The sequence below is a fragment of the Hyperolius riggenbachi genome, chromosome 6 (assembly GCF_040937935.1).
Source record: "Hyperolius riggenbachi isolate aHypRig1 chromosome 6, aHypRig1.pri, whole genome shotgun sequence".
In the NCBI taxonomy this organism is placed as follows: domain Eukaryota; kingdom Metazoa; phylum Chordata; class Amphibia; order Anura; family Hyperoliidae; genus Hyperolius; species Hyperolius riggenbachi.
Window position 1 is genome coordinate 307,428,220 of NC_090651.1, and position 12,899 is coordinate 307,441,118.

The 12,899-nt window shown below is 42.7% G+C and overlaps 1 protein-coding gene across 3 annotated transcripts in view; it reads right to left on the bottom strand.

The window, feature by feature from the left end:
* Window positions 1–12,899, bottom strand: part of LOC137521677 (pleckstrin homology domain-containing family A member 7-like) — a 327,880-nt gene that overhangs the window by 39,103 nt on the left and 275,878 nt on the right. For all 3 annotated transcript variants that reach the window (XM_068241281.1, XM_068241280.1, XM_068241282.1), the window contains 5 exons: window positions 10,433–10,505; window positions 9,259–9,359; window positions 6,279–6,394; window positions 3,491–3,925; window positions 94–1,102 (listed from right to left, as the gene is read on the bottom strand). In XM_068241281.1, coding sequence (XP_068097382.1) covers window positions 94–1,102; window positions 3,491–3,925; window positions 6,279–6,394; window positions 9,259–9,359; window positions 10,433–10,505 — 1,734 coding nt within the window. The remainder of the gene's footprint in view (window positions 1–93; window positions 1,103–3,490; window positions 3,926–6,278; window positions 6,395–9,258; window positions 9,360–10,432; window positions 10,506–12,899) is intronic.

Sequence of the window (12,899 nt, forward strand, 5' to 3'; positions counted from 1 at the left end):
ATGATTTTACGTTTGTATTAACAGGGTCAGCGATTGTACAGTTACATGAACATGCTCAAATTACATTGGAAAGTGAAGTAAAATTAACTGTACCCTTGGTCCTTGGCTTCGATGTCTTCTCATGGATGGAGTCAGAGACAATTCTGGATTGTATTCTTCTACAATTACTCTCTCCGATGGAGCGTTTGGTCTTATTTGCACTCTGCTGTTGAGATACCCATGACCTCTAGCAGTCATTCCATCCATCCTATCTTCTTCTGCACCCAATGGCTGAGATCTTCTTGTATATCGATTTGAAGCCTTTGCCAAAGTAGACCCCGCCAAAGGATCATCAGACGGCAACACATCGTACCGATCAGACGGGGTTTGCGGTCTTGATGCCGATTTTACAATATGGGTTCTGGTCCTAGAGCTGGTCACATAGTACTCACTAGATCTTTCATCACCATGTCTGATTGCTGCAGAATTTGAAATCCTGTCTTCTGAAGGAAGAATGTCCACACGTCCGATGGGCGTGTTGGATCGAACGGTTATCCTACCTAGAGAAGGAGATCCAGTCACAGCCACAAATACATCTTCATTAGATGCTGCTCTATGTTTGGGGGATTGGATTTTGGGGCTGAGATTTGGGGTTAGGTGTATCTCTTTTCTGGTAGGACTGCTGACAGATGGAGTAGCACTGGAATGAGGACTCTCTGTGTAGTGCACAGTATTTGCATACTTCAAATTGGGAGGAGGACTTCTCTTTATAATACGATGCCTAGAAACCTCTGATGGGGTTGGAGGAAGGGATTGTGATCGCGAGGCCTTAATCAGTCTCTGTACCACATACTCCATTTTTTCTGGAGAAGGGCATGTTGTAGTTGCTGAAGGATACGGGGCCATATTTCTTGCATCTCGGGTTTCTATATTCTCATTTTGCTGGATTAATTTCTCATCTCTCGAATTCCAGTTTCTTTCGACAACCCCAGTATTGTTTACTCGTGTAGGAATCATGGCAGGAGAAGAAGGGGCAGAGCGGGAGAGAGGAGAAGCGTATTCATCATGAGGACATTCAAATCCATTCGGATGAGGTCTAGGAGGACTCCTGGCTTGGTAAGGCCTGCAGGAAATACAGAACAAAATGAAGGATACAGGAACCGCTTCGTATTAGAGAGAGTTTTAAAGTGTAACAGAGGCAATATATTACATAAACAAACATGTGCCTGTACAGTACAAAACATAATAACCAGGCTATTTTACTTATTGTATTTTGTGGCAAGAAAGAGTTAATTTTTAGGCATGGAAGTGACAGCTTCTGTCTTGTCGTACCTTGGGAACATAGTACATCAGTGATAAGCAAATTGCAGCCATAAAAGTTTTCCTGGCAGAAAACAATTTCTGAGGGCAGGGAGAGATAAAATACTTGAACTATTGACCTTTTTCTAACTCTGACACTTAAAGGCTGCCATCGATTAGAGACAGTAAAACATTCAGCCTACTTTGTGAATGTTTAAATTGTACAAGAGATCTAAAGAATCGATACTTACCCGGGGCTTCCTCCCGCCCCATAAGCATGTGAGAGTCCCTCGCCGTCCTCCCGCGGTCTGCCGTTCAGGCCCGGTAACAGGCTCGGTAGGGTCCAGTCTGGGTCTTCTGCTCATGCGCGCATGCGCGCATGCGTAGTAGACCCGGACTGACACGAGACTGAGCCAGTTATCTGGGCTGATCACGGCTGAACGGCAGACAGCGGGAGGACGGCGAGGGACTCTCACGTGCTAATGGGGCTGGAGGAAGCCACAGGTAAGTATCGATTCTTTAGATTTTTTGATCTTTGGTTTACTTTAAATACAAAAGAAAACTAAGGGATATTAAACCATTTTTAGGAGTAGGAGGAGAAATATAATAGTTATTCTCATCAGTTTCTCATCTCATCAGAGTATTTTCACCTCGGCTTTAAACACATAGAACAGTGCTGAATGTTTTGTTAAAGGGAACCTAAACTGAAAGAGATATGGATTTTTCCCTTTCAAATAATACCAGTTGCCTGACTCTCCTGCTGATCCTGTGTCTCTAATACTTTTAGCCACAGCCCCTCAACAAGCATGCAGATCAGGTGATCTGACTGAAGTCAGACAGACTGGATTAGCTGCATGCTTGTTTCAGGAGTGTGATTCAGCCACTACTGCAGCCAAAGAGATTATTAGGACTGCCAAGCAACTGGTTGGTATTGTTTAAAAGGAAACATCCATATCCCTCTCAGTTAAGGTTCCCTTTAAGTGTGTCTCTTTTATCTCAGAAAAAACAACTCATATAGCGCTTAAAGGGGAACTGAAGTAAGAGGTATACGGAGGCTGCCATATTTATTTCCTTTTAATCAATACCAGTTGCCTGGCAGCCCTGCAGGTCTATTTCTCTGCAGTAGTATCTGAATAACACCAGAAACAAGCATGCAGCTAGTCTTGTCAGATCTGACTTTAAAGTCTGAAACACCTGATCTGCTGCATGCTTGTTCAGGGGCTATGGCTAATAGTATTAGAGGCAGAGACTCAGCAGGGCTGCCGGGCAACTGGTATTGCTTAAAAGGAAATAAACATGGCAGCCTCCATATACCTCTCTCTACAGTTCCCCTTTAATACAAGTCTTCTTCCTTGAATTGCTGCTCTGCTCATTGAAAATGGAGGAAAGTTGTCTTGGACTGCTAACTGTTTTTATATAAATTTTGCCCACCGCCAGTCATTACAGTGGAAAAATAGTTAAAATGTCAACGTGCTGGAAGTAGGAAAAGATAATCCAAGCAAAAAAAGACAATGGTCAGAGCTTACCAACTGCAGGGGCTACTACCCTATATTTATTATTTCATTAGACAGAAAGGGCATAGTCCTTTGACAATTCTGCCTGAAACATGGTGCTAACTGGATGGTGCTCTGTGGAGGACAATATACACTGTAGCTAGTTTACTAACAGCATAAGCACAGAGTAACAGTTTATATTGAAATTAGTAGAGCTAATATAGCAGTAATACAAAAAATGCATCTAAAATCATTAAAGTATCGTGTATTACTGATGACGACTTCATTTTGAGCACAATGAAGTCTAAGTACACTTTCAACCAGAGCTGAGGAGTCAATACAAAAATCATCTAACTCCAACTTCTCAGTTTATGAAATCACCGACTCCAGGTACCCAAAATTACTCAGACTTGACAGCCCTTGCAGGGCTATGGAGTGGGTACAAAAATCAAACTCCAATTCTAAATCCTCAGTTTATGAAACCACCGACTCCAAGTACTTAAAACAATCGCTCCAACTCCTCAACTCCAACTCCACAGACCTGCTTTGAACACTCTGAGATGGCCTGATGGTGACATGCTGCCATACCACAAGATTGGATACGTAAATTCATGTATTGATTGACCTCAAATTTGTTCCACATCACAGCTGAATGCTAACAAACAAGGACCCCCTTCCCTCCCCATAGTTATTTTATCAGCTTTCAAACATTAACTTACTCTGTAGAAGGTTGATCCTTGTGGAAAGGCACCCATTCTTCATCCTCTGGTATAGAGTCCTTCCCTTCCTGTGACATCTTGCTTTCAACTTCCTGTCTGACGAAGGTAAACTCCATGTTCCTCACAGAACTCTCTGGTGTTGGTGGTGGGACAGACCCATTCTGGGAGACCGATGTGTAGCGCTGTATGACATCTGATAAGGACTCTCTAAGTCCACTAAATAAGTGATCTTTCTCCAAGTCCCCATTCCTGTCCTGTTCCGGCAGACTTTCCCGGGAGCTCTCATCCTGTGACCTACTCTCAGACAGGTGAGCAATCTCCAGAGACTCTGCACTCTTCCCATCATCTCCTCCTGCATTTATATCACTGTGGGAAAAATCCTCATAGCTGGCATACAACTCATCCTGCGGAGTCAGGTGGTGTCCATGACTATTTCTGTATGGAAGACAGAAAACAATTACCACTTGTCTCGGGCAAGTATCTTTAGCAGTCTACATCTAGAAACAATAAAAAAATCCATCTTACACAATGAAAAGGGCTTCACACATACAAGACATGTTACCAACTAAGGGTGGAACCTGAGCACTGGTGGCAATAATCCATGTTAGTGGTTAACGAGATAAACAGAGGAACACCAAGAGCCCCAATAGTGTAGTATGTATTGACAAAGGGGGTAATGACAAAGAGTAATAGTTGTTATACTCACAAACATGGGTCACCAATAGGCAACCACTGTAAAGGCAGGTGGGGAGATTATCCTGACCCCACTCAGGAATAAAAAGTCGCTCTCTGTAGATAGTAGAAAGGGTCGCAACCCTCCACCCAGGGTGGATACAATATTATATAGGAGAGAACAGAGGCACCAAAAGGATAAAATGAGTCAACTGTCTGTGTACCCCATCAGCATACTCATTCTGGGTCAGTGGCTTGAAGCATTAGAGGCCAACTTTCAGCAGAACATCCAGGACATTAGCATTGTGTAACATGAGACATACGGTATATGTCAGCCTCCACTGTAGAGTTAATACAGAATACCCAGATAGCTCATGGTCACCCAGAACCACTAGGAAAGTATGAGGAGATAAAAGAGACCGAAAAGCCCTAGTACTAAAAAGCAACACTGAGGATAATTTGCCTTTTTAACCCATTAGCAGCTTCAATAGATTGATCTCGTTTGCGATAAGTGCACTAATTTTGACCTCAGTCAGGAGAACTCGAGCTGTAAATTCTTGGAATGCTTTGATCACTCTCTGGCAGAAAATCTAGAAACTGTCTCACACCGCCCTCTAGTGACAAGAGACCACAAATACACATTACAGCAGTACTAATTAGAAGCAAGGGAATGTAACAAAGAAGAAATAAAAAATGTGTTAAAATAAATTGACCTGGAGCACTAGCAAAACTAAAAAACATTGTCTGCTAAAAGGTTAACACCTAATGAGATGATTTGCATATTCAGGAGTGATGCATCATGGGAAACCTCAGTTCACTTAAAACCGAATTATCACAAGTATTTTCTGTTTTAAGAAGGCAATTCATACTCCGTATACGGTTACTAGGACAGAATACTGATTACAGACTGTCAAAAATTCTAATTTTTATGACTTCCATAGAACTTTAATACAAATTGCATGCAGCTTGGAATTGGGCCAATATTGCATTGGCCATCTGTAATTATAAGCTATGAACGCCAATAAGCATTTGTTAACATGTACAGATTTCTAGACAACAAAGAATTATTGTTAGGGAGTGGGGTGAGGGAAAATTAGCTTTACGATAGGGGCCTGGAGGTTAATCTTAGGCATTTGGAAGGGGTCATGATTGAGTCCGCAAACTGATTCATGTTGGAGGTTGGACATTTGGAAAGAGCTCACCATTGGGGACTGGTTAGGAAATCAGTGCAGAAAAAGCAAAGAAAACATCTCTGAAAACTGCCAAAAAGGTTTCGGCCATACTCAGACGGCAACTACCCTTTGTGGCAACCACACAGACATAAAATGCTTCGATTTATTATTTTTAGTATTTATATAGCGCCGTCATCTTCTGCAGCATTATACAGAGTATACGGTCTTGTCAGAGGGGTTCACAAACTAATCCCATACATAGTCCTACGTCTATGTGTGTATCGTAGTCTAAGGCCAATTTAGTGGGAAGCCAATTAACTTATCTGCATGTTTTTGATATGTGGGAGGAAACTGGAGTGTCCAGAGGAAACCCACACAGCCATGGAGAGAACATACAGAAAAACTGATGATAGTGCCCTGGCTGGGATTCGAACCGGGGACCCATCGCTACAAGGCGAGATAGCTAATCACTACGCTGCTCAAAATAAACATTTCTGCTAGCAGGTAAAGCAGAGGAAACAACAGCTATAGCTGCTTTTCCTTGTTACGGCTCTATTTACACATGCCTTTATATAAACAGGAGAATATTGTCAGATGCCAGTGAAGAAACTAAGGACCCCGCTTCTCAACTGCAAGATGACCTCAAAGTCTTTAAAAGTGAAAGGAATGTTTTAGATCAGAATGATTTGTGATTGGATACTGCACAGCTTACGAGTCTCTAGACTTGGTAAATGAAGCTGAAATTGTCATTTTCTGAAAATGGGTATCAAATCAAACCCACTACTCATCCAAAAATGTGAATTTGATTTTGTAGCCTTCTGTCATCGTGTTTATTCATAGACTCCATTAAGAGTTTGATTGCAAGCCAATGAGCTAGGAGATGATCCGTGCACAGAGGTCTCTGAGACATGCTCAGTGTTTAACAAGACATCTAATATTCATACTTGTTTTTGTTGTCACCGACGACCAGAGCAGACTGGTTCATGGCTCGGATCCAGGCATTCATGTCCTCTTGTGTATCCGCTCCAAAGTAATAGGTCCTCATACCGGGGTGTTCTGCCTGAAAAACCACAGAAAACAAGGGCTGTACTCAAAGCAGATTTTTTTTTTACCGAAAGCAAAAATAAAGGCCTAGTAAGTAGCACCCATTTATATATTCTAAATGAAGGAATAATCTTACAGTTGTAAAATGCTCTTTTCCTGTACTATTCCAATTGGCCATTAAGAAGACCAGCAACCCGTCACCCCGACAGTAAGCTATCCTGGTCATGTGTGTCTGTACCCAAGTATAGCCTAAGGGCAAGTCAATTAACCTACCAGTTTTTTTGCGATGAAACCCAGCGCAAGCCACTACGCCACTATGTTGTCCATTTCCTATTATGCAACAGCATCAGAGGCTGGGGACTACATGTAGTACAATTTCCCTAGGCTGGTGGACTTAAACAGGAACTGTAGTACTAATGACATAATGAAGAAAACTGCTTATTTTTACAATATTCATTTGTAGATTTTGTCAGTGTCTGCCCATTGTAAAAGCTTTCCTCTCCCCGATTTACATTCTGACATTTATCACTAGTGGTGACCTCTAAAGTTCTGCCAGGTGATCTGTATGGAATGTTTGTTTACTAAGAGTTCTATGCACAGAGGGAGATATTACTAGCTTGGCAGTTGGAAAAAGCCGTTATTTCCCACAATGCAATGAGGTTCACAGACAGCAAACTGTCAGGACAATGGCCCTATCTTCACACTGTAGGAGGGGTTTTACCTCAATATTCGTCATACAGATGTCTCAGATGACATATTTGGGAAAAGATAAATATTTCTCTATGGAAAAGGGTTATCAGCTACTAATTGGGATCAAGTTCAATCCTTGGTTAACCTCCTTGGCGGTAACCCCGGTAACATAGTTCGGGGTAAGCCGCGCAGGAGGTTTTCTCAGGCCCTGCTGGGCCGATTTGCTTAATTTTTTTTTTTTGCTGCACGCAGCTAGCACTTTGCTAGCTGCGTCAGCACATCGATCGCCACCGCCCCGCGCTCGATCGCCGCTGCCCATCGCGCTGCCCCCCCACCCCCCCAGACCCCGTGCATTGCCTGGCCAATCAGTGCCAGGCAGTGCTGAGGGGTGGATCGGGACTCCCAATGACGTCGCTGACGTCATCCCGCCCCGTCACCATGGCGACGGGGGAAGCCCTCCAGGAAATAAATCCCGAAGGCGATCGAAGCGGGCGGGGGGATGCCGCTGAGGAGCGGCTATCATGTAGCGAGCCCTGGGCTCGCTACATGATTTAAAAAAAAAAAAAAAAAAAAAACACTGCTGCGCTCCCTCCTGGCGAAATTAATTAGACCGCCAGGGGGGTTAAAGTTCCTCACTAAAGTACTATTCTCTTACCATTCCTCTTCTTCACCAAACTACAACTCACCTAGCTTCCATCTACTTCACCCAACTACTAATCCATTTAGCATCTTCACCCAACTACTACTCTCCTACCATTCACATTACTACTCTAGTAATTTATCTTCACCCAACTAGTACTTTCCAAGCATTAATTTTCTTCAACCAACTAGTACTTTCCTAGAGTTAAACTTCTTCACGCAACCACTACTCTCCTAGCATTCTCCTGATAAGCTTCAATAATCCCAAATCTGACCTTGTGAGACTCTTCAGGCTAGCATGTGGATTCCTGCACCCCTCTGGAAAATCACAGAGGGAGGTGAAACCAGGCGCCCCTGGCTAATATTGTGAGCGCTAGATTTGTTTTTATAACAAGCCGCTGAACTTAAACTAAAAACGCCCGGCTCCGCAAAAAAACTGCTAATGTGAACCAGGCCTTACTGTCCCTTTCTCCAGGTCAAGTAAAGCAACCGTCCCTTTCTCTAGGCTAAATAAAGCAACTGTCGCTTCCGCTAGGTTAAAGGGAACCTGAAGTGAGTCAAATTATTTAAAATAAACACAAGATGTAGCTGCAAATGAATATTACATACTTACCTCACCGTCAGTTCCTGTCAGAAGCTCACCATTTTCTTCTAACAACGATCCCTTCCAGTTCTGACAACATTTAGTCAGAACTGAAATATACCAGTTGCTGTCAGTTATATATCAGCAGCTGTCAGTTACAACTGAATGTGCAAGGTAATGTTCATGTTTCCCTATGGCTCAAGTGGGTGATATTACAGTTTAACAGTGTGCTGACCAGGAAGCTGTTATGGGGTAATGGCCATTTTTAAAACGGAGGACAGAGAATTCCATTGATCACAGTGGACAAATGGGAGAGGAGAAAGAGATTGAGGAGTAGACTACACAGGAGGCAAGTATGACCTTGTGTATGGTTATTTTGCCTCTTTATTTTCAGTTCAGGTTCTTTAAATAAAGCAACTGCCACTTTCTCTAGGCTAAATAAAGCAACTGCCACTTTCTCCTGGTCAAGTAAAGCAACTGCCACTTTCTCCAGGTCAAGTAAAGAAACTGCTACTTTCTCTAGGCTAAATAAAGCAACTGTCACTTTCTTTCTGACATGTTTCGTTTGTGGTTTTGTTTAAGAGATCCTGAACCGAAAATAAAAAGTAGAGCGTTTCTTTGATTGCTCTTCTGAAAATGTGTTTAGCATTGACCTAAAGGTGTATTAAATATTTTTGCTTGTAGTTAAGATTTTCATTTTGGATGGAAAAGAAAACATTTCCACGGCCTATATCCCCGTTGTTCATTAGTTTAGTACTATCCTCATGACAGGAGTGAAAACTACTTAGCAGGGACATAGGTCATGATAAATCATAAATGTTGTAACCCTCAATAAAACTAAAATGTGTGTTTATTTACTTGTCCATCTATTTTGGAGAGGTCTGTCCTGTTCCTGATCCAATACCCATTCACTGGGGAAAACTATACCCAGCCCATGAACTACATTTAGTTGAGACAAGAGAGTTTACCTTAAAACTGAATCTTCGATTTTTCACCTCTCTTGGGTTGGCAGGTAAGATGTCGTAACTTGGTAACAGGATGCTGCCCAAGACGGTCTCCTCTCGGCTGTCTGTAAATAAGAATGAAGTTAACAAAAACTGGAAACATGAACATGCAGTCTAATAAAAGGAATACAACAGGGATAAAAGGCCTGAGACTAAAAGTAAGCCTATAGTAGAGCCAAGCATTTGAAGAAGCCAGTAACAAGAAACAGAAGGGATTCATAACACAAATGCGGTTTCCTTCCATGAATACTTTTTCTGTCTTATCCAGTCATATGAAAAAAATCCTGCAGTTTCAACTGACTACTACGGTAAGTAGTTGCACCACAGATGAACTTGCTGACCCCCAGATGACCACTCCACATACCCCTCTTCTGAGGACTCATGCCGTTTACATAAGACAGCTTGAGTAATGAGAAAGAGGTGAGAAGATATGTGGGAGTTAGCATCAGGCTTGAGTGACCTGCAAGATTATCAAATAGCTGGATAAGAGACAAAATGGTTTCCGGGTTAAAAAAGAGCATCTCTACTATTATGAAATACATTTATTTCAGACTACAACACTGGATACATGCACATGATCTACTACATGACTACTTTAAGATGAATCATATAAAAGCTGTTGGTGTAAAGGTGTCCATTATCGGTACAATTTTTTCATACAATCTTTCGACACGGTTTTTAGGATTGTACATTTGAACAGAAAACCTGTGACAATGTGACAAACAGAACATGGCTGCTCTCATTGTATCACAGGAATAAATATTAATAAACTGTTGAAGCTGTTTGCGGTCCGTCAAGCCCTACTGCCAGTAGGGAGCGTGCTGCACTGCAATGTAGTTCTGTGCAGCAGTAGGGCTTGACGGACCGCAAACAGGAAGTGGTAGAGCGAGCTAGCTCTTATCCCCTGCCGCTGTGATAGCGGGATTACAGCAAGTATTTGGGCAGCTAGATGTAACCTCTATTAAGGTACTGTACTGTCATCTGCTTACATCTCGAGTGGGCTTGCATAGCCCGGGGCAAGTTCCACACCCCTTTTTGCGCTGAGTTACATAAATGTTTGGTGACATCAGAGTTTTAACCTATTAAAGCACTTTGCATTACAGTAAATAAGATTTCATGGACAGAGTTGATTGGTTACCTCGGTAGTAAAACAGGCAGAAATCGGACAAGACAAACCATCTTCTCTTCCAGAGCCGCAGGCCCTGACTGTCCTGTAAGAGAGAAATACCTTTCAGCACAATTTCTGATTATTTCTTACTATAGGAGGCCCATAGTCTTACCAGTGATTTAGGTAAAACAACATTGTATTATCAGAGAGTACATCCTGCCGTGGGACTACAATCAAAGTACTGTGGCAGTCTGTTGTGATCCAGCAGATCAATAAAGATGGCAGGGAAATATGTACTCATGATAGATTTTCAACAAAATGTGCAGAGTGTAAAGGTGCGAATACACACACACACACACACACACACACACACACACACACACACTCTCTCTCTCGCTCTGTGTGTGTGTGTTATACACACACACACACACACACTCTCTCTCTCGCTCTGTGTGTGTGTGTGTTACACACACACACACTCTCTCTCTCTCTGTGTTACACACACACACTCTCTCTCTCTGTGTTACACACACACACTCTCTCTCTCTGTGTTACACACACACACACTCTCTCTCTCTCTGTGTTACACACACTCTCTCTCTCTCTGTGTTACACACACTCTCTCTCTCTCTCTCTCTCGCTCTCTCTCTCTCTGTGTTACACTCTCGCTCTCTCTCTCTCTCTGTGTTACACACACTCTCGCTCTCTCTCTCTGTGTTACACACACTCTCGCTCTCTCTCTCTGTTACACACACTCTCGCTCTCTGGGTGTCACAATGGAGAGGCACATCACATGAGCGAATAACTTCTGGCAGGCAGGATGCGCAAAAAAATGCGCTAATTATTTGTACTGATCACTAAACGACAGAGACAGTCTCAGGCAGAGGTTATCTAGCGTGTACACAAGGCTTTAGACCAGGGGTCTCAAACTCGCGGCCCGCGGGCCATTTGCGGCCCGCGATACAATATTTTGTGGCCCCAGGGCCCCAGAGCTTGTAGGGGCCCCCAGTGGCTACAAGAGGAAAAAAAAAATTTTCAAATCGGCCTTATAGTTTTTGAGAAAATCGATTTTAAAGTTGCAAAGGAAAAAAATACACATTTAAAAACCCGCCGACTTTAATGGTTAATAGCAAATCCACCTTAAATGCTAGAAACCCTAAATTTGCAGGATATGTTAAGGAGATCATTAGGAATAAGAGGAAAAAACAATTTTTCAAAAAGACCTTATAGTTCTTGAGAAAATCGATTTTAAAGTTTCGAAGGAAAATAGTATACTTTTAAATGCGGTAAATGTCACTTTTAGTAGCAAGCCTAACGGTAGTGTAATTTTACATGTATCAAAAGAAAGAGCAATACATTTCCTGACAGAGTTTCCAGGGGGTCCATACGCAGCCGCAGCGCTTTGGCCAGGGATCGCTATACAGCCGTAATATGGCTGTATGAAGATTCCGGGCATTTTTTCCTATTTTCCCAATTTTTTTTTTTATGTTTAGAGTGGGCGGGCAGAGGCGGCGATCCGCCGCGATTGACGTCAGGAGGGGCAGAGCTGAAGCTGAAAGCTCTGCCCCTTCCAGGAAATGCCGGCGGATTGCCCCCGGGGCGATTTGGGGGCTCTGCAGCCCTCGTTTTGCGGCGGGGACACGTGAACTCCCTTATGCGGCCCAGCCTCATCCTGACTTTGCCTCCTGCGGCCCCCGGGTAAATTGAGTTTGAGACCCCTGCTTTAGACGCTACCATTCTAGCAACAAAAATGATATCTAAGGTGTACATTGTAACAACAGAACATGGGACCTAAGGTGTACATGCACTTTAAAGATTTGTGAACACCGATCAAATAATTCATATGGAGAATAAGGATGGTCACTGAGTTGCAAATAATTCAGCTGCAGCTAGAAAACAGTCCAACTGAATTCTACCTGAGCGGGATTCCATAAAACCCTCCCTCCCTGCACACTGCAAATCCATTTTGCGATTTTGATTTGCAATGCCGATTTTCCCTGAATGCAATCAACAGAAAAACGGAGGGGGGGGGGGGGAGGGGGGGGGAAACGGAATCAGATGTAAAAACCGACTAAAAATCGGAATCGCATGCAGTGTGCAGGGAGGCTATGGCTGCATACATGTGCATACAATTTGTAAAATTCTGCATTGATTTGGAATCATTTGCATCTCACTGACCATTCCTAAGGCAGTGCAGCTAAAAAGAAATTGTATAAATTTCTGATAATATTCCATCAAGTTTCCCATTTTTTAAAATTCATAATAAGTAAAAATGTTACATAAAGAATATTACCACTTGTGACCAGTAGGCCAATCTGAGATAGGATTATGATGCACAGTACATGGAAGAGAAATATGGATGGATGGATGGATATATAGTGTGTGTTGTGTGTGTGTAGAGCCTTCCCCCCAGCTACAAACAAGAATGAAAATGCTGGGATTTCTTATTAGGAAACTCTGCTTTCTTTGCAGTCAGCATGGCGCATCCTGTATTTCA